Source organism: Vitis riparia, chromosome 11, assembly GCF_004353265.1.
Source record: "Vitis riparia cultivar Riparia Gloire de Montpellier isolate 1030 chromosome 11, EGFV_Vit.rip_1.0, whole genome shotgun sequence".
NCBI lineage: Eukaryota > Viridiplantae > Streptophyta > Magnoliopsida > Vitales > Vitaceae > Vitis > Vitis riparia.
In genome coordinates this window covers 12,126,080-12,141,855 of record NC_048441.1, presented here as the reverse complement: position 1 = coordinate 12,141,855, position 15,776 = coordinate 12,126,080, and the positions used below count along the sequence as shown (strand labels likewise).

The following is a 15,776-nucleotide window of genomic DNA, read 5'->3' as shown; positions in this document are numbered from 1 at the left end:
CTCATCATCCCCTAGTCTCATCTTCTGCTCAAGACAACTCACTCATGCTCTGTTTTTCTTTCACTTCCAAATCCTCCATCTTTTCCATTGTTCTTGGTTCAACGAAGATGTCACCACCCTCAACTACCACCATGGCGAGTTGGTGATGTCCTTTGCCATGCGTCTCAATCATGCAGCTTGGCCACCTCATAGAGAGGTTGTCCCCCGCTCTTCCAAAAAAAAAAATCCAACTCACTCCCAGGTAGCCAAGGAGGGATCTACAAATAGTTACATCAAAATGATCAATTCAAGAGAATTTGAGTCTGTATTAAAGGAGCAAAAAGATTTATCGTTGAAAGAAATATTAGAAAACACTCTGTACTACTACATATTTTATTGGTTCGAATTACTAGCTCCATAGGTAGGGATGGCAATGGGACGGGTCATTTCGGGTACCCGTCCCACCCCGCCCCTAATGGGACGGGATATTATTTTCCTAAATGGGTATGGGACGGGTTTAGGATTTTTTTTTAAACCCGGGGCGGGTTCGGGTATTGCTCCGCCCCGCCCCACCCCGCCCCGCTCCGCCCCGATTATATATAAAATTAAATTTAAATTTAAATTTAATTTAAAATTTAAAATTATTTTAATTTAATTTTTATTTTATTATTTTTAATATATAGATAATAATAAATTATTTTTAATAAAATAAGTTATAAAAAATATAATAATTTAATTATTTATAAAATATATTTATTTTAATATAATTAAAAAATTTTAAAGTAATTTTAAAAAAATTAAAATTAAAATTAAATAAAAAGTTAAACGGGGCAGATATGGGAATGTAGCATACCCGCTCGCCCCGCCCCGCCCCGTTTAATTTTTTAAATGGGACCGGGATGGGAATTGCTTTAAATAAAGGGGGTGAGGTTGGGAGGGGGGCGCCCCGCCCCGTTGCCATCCCTATCCATAGGATTGCAACCCATCAACTATGTTATCTAAGATGCTTGCCAATCTACATGATCACTTCCCATTGGTATCTTTCATAAGACCATCAAGAGTGGATATTTTGTAATATACACGTGGATACATTTTGGGATGTATTTTGATATTTTATATTATTTTGTATTTTTGGTGTATTGACATTTTCATATTAATGTTGGGAGGTTGGATTAACACTTAAAATTTTAAATACATTTTTACCTATGTTATTTATCATGCAATGAATTTATCAGATGAAGCAGCAACGATTATGACAGCTTATCGAGATCGTATTTCATAGTAGAAATGGAATGCTTATGTTAATAGTTTGTAAACATTAGTCATTAAATAGTTATATTAATATACCAAGCAAGAATGTGAAATATGAAAATTGTTTAACTATTATAATTGACTTGAAGTGTTTTGTGTGTGTACTTGATTTGCAATTATTTTTGTTAGGTGCTTTCATTTTAATTTTTTTTTTGTTTTTCCTATTAAAAAAATCAATCCAACTATTTATTTTACTCTCTTTAAAAAAATGAATATTAAAATTATTTTTAAACAATATTAAAATTATTTTTAATCTTATAGTAATTTTTGTTTCATTTGAATAAAAAAATTGTTTAATAATTAAAACAATTATTTATATATAATTTAAATTTTATTTATTTATTTATAGTGAGATTTAACTTGAATGTGATTTATATTAATGTAAATTAAATTTAAAAAAAAAATAGAAAATTTGTTTTTAAAAACAAAGTCGATCCTTTTATACAAACAAGTTTTTGTTTTTTGTCTTTAAAAACTATTTTTGAAAACAATTGGCCAAACAATTTTTCTTTTTAAAAAATGCTAAAAAAACTGTTTTTTTAATTATTTATCTTAAAAATAATTTTTAAAATTAAAAACACTATCAAACACCTTATTTTGTTTTTATTTTTGGTGTATGGTTGCACAATTTTCCCACTTTTTAAAACTGAATTTCAAGAAAGCTCATAATTATATAATTAAAAACTTATTTGGTAGTAATTTTAAGAGACGATTCTAATTTTTCTAACACTTATAAAAAAAAATATTTTTCAAGTATACAAGGTAGAAATTAGGATCACTGTTACACATGCTCTATGTAGACATATCCCACTTCTGAACTCTTTTGATGAAATCCACACTCAAACCACCCACAAGCTCCAAATCCAAGTCCCAAATGCAGCCACTGCTTCAACCAGGTCTGCTTCATTCTCATTTCATCACTTCCTTTTTCTATTAATTATTTTATGATTTTCCTTTTTGTTTCTTTTGAATGAATCCTAAGGCTATGTTTGGTTACCGAAAAGTACAAAGGAATGAAAAAAATGCTAAGGAAAATTATTTTCTCATGTTTGATTGTCTTATGGAAAATATCAAAGAAAATCAAATATAATTAAAATTAATTAAAAACTTATGTATTTTTAAATCATTTAATATTTATATTGATGAGTTAAAATAAATAAAATGAGTTTGAAGTAACAAAAAAAATAATTTATTAACTTTTAATCTATTTTTTTATTTTCCTTCACTTTTTCTTTCCTTCTACTTTTCCTTTGTATTTTCTTTCCCTTGCATTTTCCCTCAAATTTTCCGGGAACCAAACATAGCCTAAGTGCCTTATTGTCTTCCATGGGCAGAAAATACTTCCATGAGAAATTATTCCCCAGAAAATTTAAGGTGATAAATTTTCCCCAACCTTGTCTGGTAATATACCCATTTTTTTTTCCTAATCTTTTGCGTCAAGCTTTAAAACTTCTGTTTCTGTCTTGCGCCCCTTATGATGGGTTTTGGAGTCAAAATAAGAGACGTAATGATGAATTCTAGATAGTCCATATCTTAAAGTGAGAAAATATCCAAAAAAGAATTTGTTGTGCTGAGAGGGATTGCTTGAGAAATTCAGGATTAGGGAATTATTTTATCTCAGTATGGTTTAGAATTCCAGTTTGGCAAATTCAGGATTCAGGACTGGCTTTGGGGTTTCTACTCAGAAACATCCAAAAATTGAACTATTTGACAAATTTGGAGTGTGGGAGCTGTTCCTTTGTTTGTGGGATATTTGTGAATGATTATGGAACTGCTGAACTGTATTACATAAATTCAAATTTTTATTTATTTTAATTAGAGCTTTAATTCAGATGGGTTGGGCTGAGTTTGCGCCCAACTCGGGCCCAACCAAAATTAATAAACCCGAACCAGAACCCAATCAGTATCCTAAGATGTTCAACCTAAACCCAAACGTATACCCCTCATTTTGCCCTTTTCCCTCAATAGTATAAATCTTGTATACTCATATACGCATCTTCCTCTATTCATTCGAGTTGATACAGGTTCTCAGGCAATGTGCAAGGATTGGTGGGAGAGAAAATGGCAAATTGCAAAAAAAATATAAAGCAAAATCATGATATTTCATTGCTCTGTTGGTTTTGGTGTTTTCGATATGGAAGGTCAACAAAAAGCACATTGTCAAATGGACTATGGAAAGGCGATGTTGATTTTGTTTTATCAAACCGATATTGAATTTATGACCACAGCCCCCTTGTTTGATTGATCAAAGTTGAAGGGAAGCACGTTGTTGAAATGCACTATTGCCTCAATTTGACACCAAAGCGACATTCCAAACAGACCATTTCTGATTGTGAGTCCCAAGCCCTAGCCTCCCTTAACATCAACGTGGGCACTTTGGTATAAACACTTACCATCTTCTTTAGTTCTTGCATTTTGGCTTTGTAATTTGAGTACGGTAAACATTTGTGTATAGACATTTATATATCGTAGTAAGTGATTGGTGATGACTCTTAATAAAAATAAAAATATAAAAAAAAACACACAATGTAAAAAAATTAGAAAGATTAAATTATTCTTAACATAATTATTAAAAAAAAAAATATCAACTATATTTGATTGGTATCATCAATTATGCTTCGCTGGACCAAGCATGACTCATCTTCTTTGGGCCTCCCACTACTTTAATCCTACACAGATGACACATTTTTATTAAGATCCAGATCCTATTATCATGGACCGGGCAATGGAGGCTCAGATCCGGCCGTAATTAGACGAGCTGCCGGGACGCCATGGCTGCAACTACGGTTGCCTGTAAAATGAAACCCATTTCACAGATCATCCGGGTTGCCCCGCCAAGAAACGAGCCCTTCAAAATCTCTGATTTACTTGGAAAGTATCATCATAGCCCCTCGATTTTCTCATTGGGAACCAAACAGATCCAGGACCCTTTGAAGGACCCTAAATACATCCAACCAAACAATAATAAATAAATAAATAAATAAAGATGGACATCACGGGTCCAGGGAGGGCTCAGATCCGCCCGTAATCAGACAAGATCCGTGTTCGCCATGGCTGCAACTACAGTTGCATGTGAAAAAAAAGGGCATAGAAACCCATTTCACAGACAATCCGGATCGCCCAGCCAAGAGATGGGTCCTTTCAAATGTCTGATTTACTTGGAAAGTGTCATCACAGCCACTTAATTTTCCTGCACATTTTCTCAGCAACCGAACAGATACAAGATCCTTCTCAGAAAACACATTTTAAAACACAAACAAAAAAACCAAAACAAAACAAAGACCAGCCTCAGCGCGGAAGTGAATAGCGCGTAAAAGGAAGGCTCAGATTCGCCTTTTATCAGACAAGAAAAAGATGACCGTCATGGCTGCAACCACAGTTGCTTGTCAAACAAGGCACAAAAGGTCACATCGCACAAACCATCCGGGTTGCCCCGCCAAGAAACGGACATTCCCAGTGCCTGACTTACTCTGAAAACGTCATCACAGCCTTTTATGTTGCCCACATGAACAGAGAGAGAGAGAGAGCGCTGTTGATTTTCCAGAGAATCAAGACAGCCTCTGATATATATGTATATATATATATATATATATATATATATATGTACACACATGTGTATGAAAAGAAAGAGCGAAGGAAAAAGGCTGTTGATGGGCGTAGAAGAAGGAATCATCCGCTTCGACGACCATGAGAGTGGCAGAGGAAAATAGGGCCTTTATAGGGATTATCTCGTCTGGAGGGCAACTTCAGAAAAGGGCTTCTTGATGCCCGAGTGAGAGAAGTGGATGGCCCTTTCGATTTTTAGATTTAGTAGAGAGAGAAAACAAGGGAAACAAATCATGAGAACAATTTTCCTCTCTTTATATAAATAATTATTAATTATCCATCTTTATTTTGATTAAATCACTACCAAAATTTCGATTTTTATTTTGAAGGACCCTAAATACATCCAACCAAACAATAATAAATAAATAAAGATGGACATCACGGGTCCAGGGAGGGCTCAGATCCGCCCGTAATCAGACAAGATCCATGTTCGCCATGGCTGCAACTACAGTTGCATGTGAAAAAAAGGGCATAGAAACCCATTTCACAGACAATCCGGGTCGCCCAGCCAAGGACGGGTCCTTTCAAAATGTCTGATTTACTTGGAAAGTGTCATCACAGCCACTTAATTTTCCTGCACATTTTCTCAGCAACCGAACAGATACAAGATCCTTCTCAGAAAACACATTTTAAAACACAAACAAAAAAACCAAAACAAAACAAAGACCAACCTCAGCGCGGAAGTGAATAGCGCGTAAAAGGAAGGCTCAGATTCGCCTTTTATCAGACAAGAAAAAGATGACCGTCATGGCTGCAACCACAGTTGCTTGTGAAACAAGGCACAAAAGGTCCCATCGCACAAACCATCCGGGTTGCCCTGCCAAGAAACGGACATTCCCAGTGCCTGACTTACTCTGAAAACGTCATCACAGCCTTTTATGTAGCCCATATGAACAGAGAGAGAGAGAGAGAGAGAGCTGTTGATTTTCCAGAGAATCAAGACAGCCTCTGATATATATGTACACACGTGTATGAAAAGAAAGAAAAGAAAAGAAAGAGCGAAGGAAAAGGGCTGTTGATGGGCGTAGTAGAAGTAATCATCGGCTCCGAAGACCATGAGATTCAGAGAGGGGCAACCACCCTTAGAAACTCCCCATCCCTCCGACACAGTCCCTGGAGCCTCAGTCTTAAACTAATGAGGTTTAGCCCTAACTTTTACTCATCCTTTCCCTTTTATACTACTCCCTGTCTTCTTCTTCTTTGCTTTTATTTTATTATTTTGACCTTTCTACCCTCACTAAACCCTGTATCAAGGATTGAAATGTCGAATTTCGGGAAATTTCCCGATATTTCCTACCAGTCCAGCCCGCGCACAGGATACAAAATCTGTCCATTTATTAAAAAAAACATAAGATGTTATTTGGTAATCTGATCATGATTTGCAGGCAAAGGTTGTGTTTTTCAGCCTGGCTCAAAAATCGTGGATTTAGGGTTCGTGAAATTTAAATCCAATGGCACAAAAGCAAAGAGACCCCTAGAACAGATCCAGAAAACACAGGGAGCAAAAAAAAAAACAATTTTTTTTTGTTTTCCTTGGGGGTTTTGCGTATATTTTCTCGGAAATCAAACGAGGATGAATTTTCCCGGAAATCGAATGGGGGATGGATTTTCTTGGGAATCAAACGGGGGTTGCAAAAAAAAAATAACATGATTAGATTAGTACCTGCGAGGATTGAGAGTGGGAGAGGAAAATAGGGCCTTTTTAGGGATTCTCTCGTCTGGAGGGCAACTTCAGAACAGGGCATCTTGATGCCCCAGTGAGAGGAGTGGATGGCCCTTTCCATTTTTATATTTAGTAGGGAGAGAAAACAAGGAAACAAATCATGAGAACAATTTTCCTCTCCCTATATAAATAATTATTAATTATCCATCTTTATTTCGATTAAACCACTACCAAAATTTCGATTTTTATTAGTAATATTTTATAAATTAAAATTAATTTAATAAGATAAATTATTAATAATTTTAATTATTTAAATAAATTAATGTTAATAAAAAAGTTATTACCACATATAAAATAAAATTTTAGAAATTAAATATCAAATAAAGTATTTATATAAATTAATTTAATTTTTCATTTAAAATGTAATAAAACATGTTTTAATAAAAATATTTTAAAATTTTTTAAATAAATATTGTCTTCAATAAGATGATTCCTTTCATCTAAGGATATGATGGAACCGTATCAATCTTCATTTTGATACTAAAAACTATTACAATATCATATGTATTATATTTATGTATAAATTATTTTTATTCAATAAAATTAAATATTTTTTAATTCAATTTTAACTTTATACATTTTCAAAATTCATATTTATTATTCTTAAAATTCAAATAAATCTACCGATGTTTTTCTTCTTGATCATATCTATATCAATTATATTTATAAAATAACTCTAAAATGTGTATTTTTACTTATTTTATCATTTTTTATAGTTTTTCTAAACATTCCTATGAATTTTAAATAATTTTCGTTCCACCGATATTTTCATTCTTACCTTGTATCTATCGAAAATAAATGAAAGACAGTTTTTTACAACAAAATTTTTTATGATTTTTAAATCAAAAGTTAGTTTTAAAATCTCAAATATTTTTAATCCACTATTATGTTTTTAAAATTATATAATTATTTTTTAAAATAATAAAAACAAATAAAAATAATTAAGATTATGTTTACTTTGTTAAAAAAAATATTTTATCAAATTTGATTTAATAGTGAAAATAAAAATAAAATAATAATTAAAATGACTTAAAAACCAATGTAACTTAATTTTTTTTTTTTTTATCTTTAGCTTAAAAAAGAAAAATAAATAAAATGAATCTGAAAAGATAATTAGTCTCTTTGAAAGGAAGAGACTCAAAATTATTGGAGGAAGAAAGAAAGGGAGTAAGATTTGAAGGATAAAAATAAAGAAGGAACAAGTGGGTGGGTATTGCATTATATCCATGAGTTGATCAATAACTAGCTCCATTTCCTTTCCTTTATTTTCTTGCCAGCCAAACAAAATCTCAAGCCTGGAACCATCATCCCAGCAACCATTTATTAAAAGCCATACACCAAGGATTCGTATAACACCATGGAATCAACCATCATCACCCTCTCAAACCTACATGCCAAAGCTACACAGACTCTACTCCCAAGTTCCCAAATAACCAAGCTTCATATCTACTAGCTCCAGAATGGTTGAACAAAATGAAAGAAGGAAAGGAAGAGATTACTTGATGAGAGCCTGGTCAAGGCAGATCTGCAAAAATAACAAGCCTTGTCCACATAGATTTATGTGGTCCCATGGTACCTATTTATAGCCCCATGAAAGCAGAATTACTTCTTCATTACCAAATGTCAGTATAGGCAATGCCAGACCTCCATCTTCCCATGGCTGCCAAGCCCTTTTATCAATATGTGAAGATGCAAACCAAAATGGTTAGCCCATCATCCAAAGCTAGCTCCTCCTCCTCCTCCTTATTTACACCTAACAGTTTCCCTGATTCACAACAAGTTCAATTTCCTTGCTTAACATCTTTCAGATAGAACAGAACAATTACGATTACAATCACAAAATGTAACACCACCCCACATCTTCCTCTGTTTAGCTAAGCATTACAAGACCTCAAAGTTGATGTTCCATCATCATAATAGGCATGGTATATTTCCAGTCTCAAACAAGGTAGGTTCCATCCATCCAAACACCATAATGGTGGGTTGTTTTACTTCAGACAACGAATCTGAGTTGGTTAACAGGCAAAAAGAAACATTCAATAGTTCAAGAAGATCGCTTAGAATTTTCTGGAAACCTCAAAACTGTTTTCATTTATAATTACAAACCAACCCAAAAGTTGAACAATATGAGGCACTGGGCTGAACAATCACCTTAGAACTCTGGTAAAAAAGATGAAGGTTTCTATAGATAAAATGGCCTTTGCAAATAAAGCAATGAGAAAAAGGGGATATAAATTAAGGAATGATAGAATGAAAATGTTGAAAGGAATCGCACATGGCTTCAAAGAATGAATAGATTCGGTACCCTTGCTGAGAAATTACATGGCTGCCTTGCCCCTCTGTTGAAGTACTATATCATGCACAACTTCCCCTGCTGAGTTAACAAAGTAGGTTTCCTGCCATGGAAAAAGAACATTTTTTGGTGCTTCAACAAGAACAAATTTAGTCCAAAAAGATGAATACTCACAACCTCTAAGGAGCTGACTCTATGAAGAAGGAACCCATTAACCATTCCCCTGAGGAAGCAAAGAAAAAAATCACAGAAACTTCATAGTTTCATATGTATGAACCAATGTAGAACACCATTAGGAACTATGAACAGAAATACTCACTTACTAAAACCTGATATTCCATTTACAGAAGCAAGAGGAAGTTTTTCATCTATTGAACCTGGGTTCCTGACGTAGGCTATACTATCTTTACGAGCATAGTCACTACATCCCTCCCCACTCAGGTACACATCCTGATGAGCAAACGCATAGATAAAGCGTTACTTTCTTCATAGGCACCAGAAAGATTCCAAATATGACATATCAGAAAGTTGTTCATTCAATTCATTAGGAACTGTCTTAGATTTTCATATATATTCAAAATTTTGAACTTTGATCATCTCAAAAGCAAGTTCTCTAAAGAACCCAAAATCAAAACCTTGGGCATGGGATGTCTTCACCCATTGATACTCAAATGGGGAGAGCCATAAATACTTACCACTCCAAACTCATAAAAAATATGGTGTAGATGCTCATAAAGTTGTATTTCTATTCGTTCCCTGTTTCCTTCACAAACAGCCAATGAGCAGAAACCAACAACTATGCGCCTGGATCATAAGGAGGAAAAAAGGAGACAATTAGTACTTGGGATGGATAGTTTCTTTATTAAGTTAAATATGGAGTTGAAATGGTAGGGGTGCTTGGCAATGGCAATAGGACAGCAAACAATGAAGGTCCAACATAGTAACCAGAGAAAACAAAAGGAAAACGAATGTTTTAACTCCACAACAATTTGGGTTAAGGCAAAATTTAAATGAAAACCAAAATTTTATTGTTGAAAGAAAGAAAATTTGTGAAATAAAATTAAGTTGAGAAGTAGATTATCACGCATCAGGCACCACTCTGAACTGACATGATTTTCAATTTTTTCAAAAATTTCCAGACATTGCAACCTTGCTTATTCCTAGGTTCATGCAATTATAAACAGCCAATATGGTGCAATGTAATCTTACCAGTCACTATCTGATGTTTCTAGTGTCTTTGTCAGCCCATGTAATTGATCATTTCCAGCACCATTTAACGGATTCATAAGCATAAAATCCTTCAAGTTTCAAAGAGGAGCCCAATTAAGAGGAAAGAAGAATGAAATAAAGCATAAAGGAGCAGAAACCAAAAAAAAGAAACAAATGGGGGATAAAATGTGTGATAAATACATATATGGGATATTGATAGTGTAACTAAATGAAATAGATATCAAATCAATCATATTCACATATAAATACAACACAGAAATAAGCATGGCCATGGTGAAAAAGGGCAGCAATGTGGGTTGTAACCAGAGAATGGAATATGAACAAGGAGACTAAAAAATGATTTGGCAGGCCAAGAAATGGCTATTTTAATATGATGAAAAAGAAAAAGAACAAAAAAAATTCATTATGAACATGACTTGAAGAGTACACCCACGCGCAAATAATGACCAACTGATCAACTTTAAAATTACATTCCTAACCTCAGCCCTACCCCTCATGGAAAAATGGAAAAAAAAAATAAAAAGAAAAAAATTTATTAAAAGGCCTTGAGAGGGGTAAACCTGCTGGGACTCAAACCTGGAACCACCCCACATCCCCACCTCAACCCAAGCTACTCGAGCCACGCCTCAAGGGTGATAAAGATCTAACCTTCAGCATTGAATAAAAAATAATCTAAATGGGCAAAAAATATCCAGTATTTTCTCATGCATTTTAATTGCTTACTAGACTAGATAGAATCTCCAGTCATTGATGAGAACAAAGAACTCAGTGTCTTTATTATTATTATTGAATAAAAAATAATCTAAATGTGCAAAAATATCCAGTATTTTCTCATGCATTTTGATTGCTTGCTAGACTAGATAGAATCTCCAGTCATTGGTAAAATTCAATAATTCCAATTTCTACCAGTTGATTTGTCAAGTCCCTAATTAAATAATGAAAGATACAATACTTGATGAGTTATATACTAAAATACTTGTGCTTCCCAATCTAATTCTAACAAGAACCCTACAAAATGCACACCTTAATCCAACTCAAACAACACTCAATCTTGCGATTGCCTCATAGTCCACAAGGTACATCGGAGAGACCTAACTTATCTTGACGTTACAAGATTTCACATGAACATCTGAATACTGGTTTCCATAATTCTTTGTTATCATTCATCTCCTGGGGCATGGTAAAGATGAATATAAAAACAAAATGAAATCAATACAGGAAGTTGATAGCCCCTCTATGATCATAACTGGGGTCAGCACAATCAGTAACATAAGATTCATGGCATAGTATAGCATTCTAAACAATAAAATATTGAAGTGTATCATAAACTCAACACAAGCATATGCAATGTCAATTATCATTAAGTCAACAATGATATTAAACATTGGTATAAACAATTGAAACAATGACAACACAACAGGAAAAAACCTTATACAACTATTAATCTATCCTCTTTGGAAGTCTTTTATCATCTTCCACAAATTTCCCATTTTCCTCCATATGCTGCACAAAATCCGACCCCATTTTTTTTGTATCTTTGTCAACACTAAAGGAAATAAATGCATGCAACTTTTAAAGATTTGAGGCCATGTGAAAAACTTGTCATTTGATGTCAAGTTTTTTTTATATGAAAAGGTTTTCCAAAATGAGAATTGCAGAACTATCAATCTATCTTCATCTAGGTTTGGAGCTTCTTGAGTCTTTTATCAATTATCATCCTCCATAAAATTCCAGTTTTCTTCTGTACATTGCTCAACCTCCAACATAATTTTTAATTTTTTTTCTAATTAAGATTAAATACATGCATATTTTGAAGATTAAGCCATGTGGAGAATTGTCAATCAATCGTAAGTTTTTCCTATATCAAAAGCATTTTTTAAAATTTTCGGCCTTGTTGGAAAAAAGACCTAATGAGATGGGTTTGTATCACAAAACACTAAGGATTGACTCAAGAGTCCCAATGAAATTATAGGTACTGTAAAAACCATGTAACCGCTTCCAAGCTTAAACCCATATTACAAGAGGATAGTAGAAGAGACCTCTCTTCTGACTGACATAATAACCATGAGAAGTATTAGCCAACAAATCTAAAATTGAGCAAATTCAACAAACCAGTTGATACCTTAAATGCCCCAGTATCCAAAGCAATAATGTCTAAGGTTTTCCCAAAAGGTATTTTGATCTGCTTTAGGAAGTAACCTGTTCCTCGTCCTCTTGAAACTCTGGTACTGTACCTACAAGAATTACAATTCAGGATTACCACACAAAGAGACTAAACCAAAAAGACTGTTACATTAAAAACTACATTGGAGTCCAAGTTTTGTAACAATGAAATTTCAAAAGATGAGCTACAAAAATGACACAACTGATTGCAAAGCGGATGGCATACCAGGGAACTTTCAGTGTTGAAAAACACCAAGTACCCTGTAAAAGAAGATGTCATCTTCTAAGATTGTTCCTAACAGATGAAACCAATGAAATCTTATTAAACTCAGCACTAATTTATTTTCCAATCACACACCTATAAAACAAAACAAAATAAAACTACAGAAATAAATATGAACCACTATTCCATTACTTCAACCAAAGCATGGTTTCTATTATTTCAGTTAAATTCACAAAAAGTTAGGAGAGAATCATTTCTACAACTTACCCAGAGTGAAGCAATGCATAACTTTGATTAAATTTTGCTAAACTATGACAACTAAAGCTTCCATATAAATGGAGTGTAAGCCTGATGGTGCCACAAGAAAGTTCATATAACAAATAGTAAAAGGGCTTCCCGCATTGAATTTACTAGCCATGGTCTTACATTCTGTGTGAGTGGATCGTCCTCCCCAAGTTCACTAATGTTTCTCACAAACCTTGCCTCATAAGTCTTTGCAGCCTTCTCCATCTTCATGGGAAAAAACAATTCAAATTAGAACAGGGAAAATAAAATATAAACTCAAAATGCAATTAACGTTAGTAGACGATAATCATTTAATGCAACTAAGTTCAATAACAGAGGGGGGAAATAACAAAGCCTAAAAACAGAGAAGGTGGAAGGCAGAAATAAGTTGGATGAATTAGAACCAAGAAGACAAGACAAGATCAAAACCAACAGATGAGAAGGCTGACACAAACAATTGAGAGAGATCAAAAACTGAACCATATAATAAAAAACTCACTCAAATGATTATTCTCTGGCCAAAAGATAAAGGTTATGTTTGGTTCCAAAAAATACTAAGGAAAGAAAAAAATACTAAAAAATATTATTTTTTTATGTTTAGTTTCAAAGTAGAAAATAAGCGAGAAAATCAAATATACTTAAAATTATTTAAATTTTATATATTTTTTAATTATTTAATCTATACATAGAAGAGAAAAAATAAATAAAATGAATTTGAAATAATATAAAAAATAATTTATTGAATTTAAATTTATTTTTAAATTTTCTTTATCAGTTTTTCTTCCCTCCTATTTTTCTTTTCCATTTTTTTCCCACATTTTCTCTTAAATTTTCCACTAAGCAAACAAAGCCAAAGATCCTCAAGTTGCATATACAATTAAAAACGGAAAAAGAAAGATCTTCTAGTGTTCAACAACTGTCATATTAAAAAAATAATAAAAATAAAAATTCGATCCCAGTAAAACCTAACACAAAATTCTTTCCTCAAAGCAAAATCATTCACATAGAAAGTAACTGAGAAAGAAATAATAAACTGTTTGGTTGCTGAGAAAATGGAGGCATAGAAAAGGAAATCAAAATTTTGAAACTCTATTATTTCCATCATTCGAAGGCCTGGAAGAAAGAGGGAAAAAACTTCCACTCTTACCTTAATTTAGGTTGTTTGTCAATTTCGAGGGGGGAAAAAACAGGAAATTAATTTCAACCGATTTCACTTTCAGCATTCTCAGCAACCAAACGGAGCGTCTGATAAAACTATCATATCCACCAACAGAGCCAAAACCAAATATACCCACCATCAACATTTTGATACAAAATCCATATAGAGCGAGAAAAACCCATACTTTTCTTCAATGAACAAAAGGAATCAATAGAGAGGATGAGAAATAGACCTGTTTGAGAAGATGGGTCTGTTGATTAAGAGGTCTAAATCCTCCTCTAACACTGATAAAGTAAAGATCAAGAGGCCTGCTACTGCCACTGCTGCTGTGGGACATGGGCTTCTCCCAAGGCCGACCCAAGTTGAATGCAAGCAAGACAGCCAAGCAGAGAGACAACTGTGTTATAACAGTGCGAACCCATGAAGGTTTCCCCATTGTTAACACAGGTCTCACAGCCTCAGCTCTTCAACTGGTAATTGATTTCACTCATAGATCTGAAGATATCTGAGGAATGTAACAGTCGTCACCCGTATCTCTAATTTCCTCAGTGTTATTGCTTGATTCAGATATTCGCTAATGAGAAGCTCCACATGGCAGGCAGGACCCATTATTGAAGGGAAATGCCTCTACAGTTCGTTTATATCATGGACTGTTTGACTGAAATCGCTTTGTCATATTTGATACTTTCCTCACAAACAAACGCACCGTCAGCCATTAACAAGGGTCTCCAAAAAGCCCCCGGCCCGCTTTAGGCCCGGCCCGGCCCGACAGGCTAAAGCCCGCCGGGCCCGAGCCCGTTTCTGGGCTCTCAGGCCGGGCCGCGGGCCTAACTTTAGGCCCGCCCCTTAAAAAAAAAACTACAAAAATAAAAAGTATTAAAAAAAATATTCATTTCAAAATTTTATTCATTAAATGTATAATTACATTTGAAAATGTGGGAAAAGTTTACATCACTACAAAATAAATACATCCCAACTAGGTTGGCACCTATTTATTTGTCAATCATCTGTATTTTTCAACTACAAAAAATAAAATTAAAAATATAATATACATTTAGTCATTATTTTCTGGCGGTGATGGCGAACTATCATGCATCCATGAAGATCTTGATAATTTTAAAGATTTCATATCGGCAAGCATCTCTGTTTCTCGAATGGAATCGTACATCCTTTTATCTACTATTTCCCAATCTTTCACACATATCCCTGCTTCAATAACATCTGGCGCTAAGTTGCATCGTTTTTTACTAACTACTCTTCCACCTGCACTAAAAGCAGCTTTTGATGCAACTGTACTCACAGGAACTGTTAGTATATCACGAGCAATTATAGAAAGCACAGGATATTTGTATTGATGTGATTTCCACCATATTAAAATATCAAAATCTTCTTGATCTTCAAATGAAATTATATCAGTATTAAGATATTTATCTAAATTAGATGTATTATTTGGATAACTATTTGTTATCTTTTTTCGACTTTTCAACATTTCTAGAGCTCCTTTATAAAAAGATGAGGAGTTTGTAGATGTAGGTGGTAATTTAATAGTATTAATATCATTACCATATTTTTCTTTATAATAGTTATATAAATTATATAATAATGAATTTATTTCATTTTTAATTTCTTCAATTTTTATTTGGTCATTAAAATAAATAATTGTTAATCATTCATCCAAAGCTTCAAATTTCAATCTAGGGTCCACAATTAAAGCAATATAAAAAATTAAAGGTATTTCTCCCCAATATTTTCTAAATTTTTCTATCATTGCAAATATTGTATCATTAAATATTTCAAAACTTAA

The 15,776-nt window shown here is 33.5% G+C and overlaps 1 protein-coding gene and 1 long non-coding RNA gene across 13 annotated transcripts; both read right to left on the bottom strand.

Moving 5' to 3' along the window:
- Window positions 1-3,819: 3,819 nt before the first annotated feature.
- Window positions 3,820-6,803, bottom strand: LOC117925097. The gene is made up of 2 exons (XR_004652948.1): window positions 6,560-6,803; window positions 3,820-4,480 (listed from the first exon to the last, which is right to left on the bottom strand). It is a non-coding gene; the product is annotated as an uncharacterized LOC117925097 (long non-coding RNA).
- Window positions 6,804-7,807: 1,004 nt separating this feature from the next.
- LOC117925093 lies at window positions 7,808-14,626 on the bottom strand. Of its 12 annotated transcripts, none has more exons than XM_034843947.1 (10): window positions 14,205-14,626; window positions 12,955-13,038; window positions 12,532-12,566; window positions 12,265-12,376; window positions 10,122-10,210; window positions 9,608-9,716; window positions 9,232-9,362; window positions 9,087-9,135; window positions 8,925-9,015; window positions 7,808-8,384 (listed from the first exon to the last, which is right to left on the bottom strand). In XM_034843947.1, the coding sequence occupies exons 1-9, from the start codon at window positions 14,406-14,408 to the stop codon at window positions 8,938-8,940; spliced, it is 891 nt and encodes a 296-aa protein (XP_034699838.1). In that variant the 5' UTR covers window positions 14,409-14,626; the 3' UTR covers window positions 7,808-8,384; window positions 8,925-8,937. The 12 variants fall into 12 exon arrangements, 11 of the variants coding, with proteins under 11 accessions (XP_034699838.1, XP_034699836.1, XP_034699832.1 ...); XM_034843945.1 differs by having other exon boundaries at window positions 8,895-9,015; window positions 14,205-14,625; XM_034843948.1 differs by lacking the exon at window positions 7,808-8,384 and adding an exon at window positions 8,683-8,779.
- Window positions 14,627-15,776: the final 1,150 nt, after the last annotated feature.

Excerpts from the sequence above, each read along its gene's own strand:
- LOC117925093 (XM_034843941.1), bottom strand. The coding sequence starts at position 14,408 with ATGGGGAAACCTTCATGGGTTCGCACTGTTATAACACAGTTGTCTCTC. Across the intron at positions 12,567-12,954 it reads ACGATCCACTCACACAGAAT|GGTACTTGGTGTTTTTCAAC; the intron begins GTAAGACCATGG and ends CTTCTTTTACAG. Across the intron at positions 9,363-9,607 it reads TTTTTTATGAGTTTGGAGTG|GATGTGTACCTGAGTGGGGA; the intron begins GTAAGTATTTAT and ends TTTGCTCATCAG.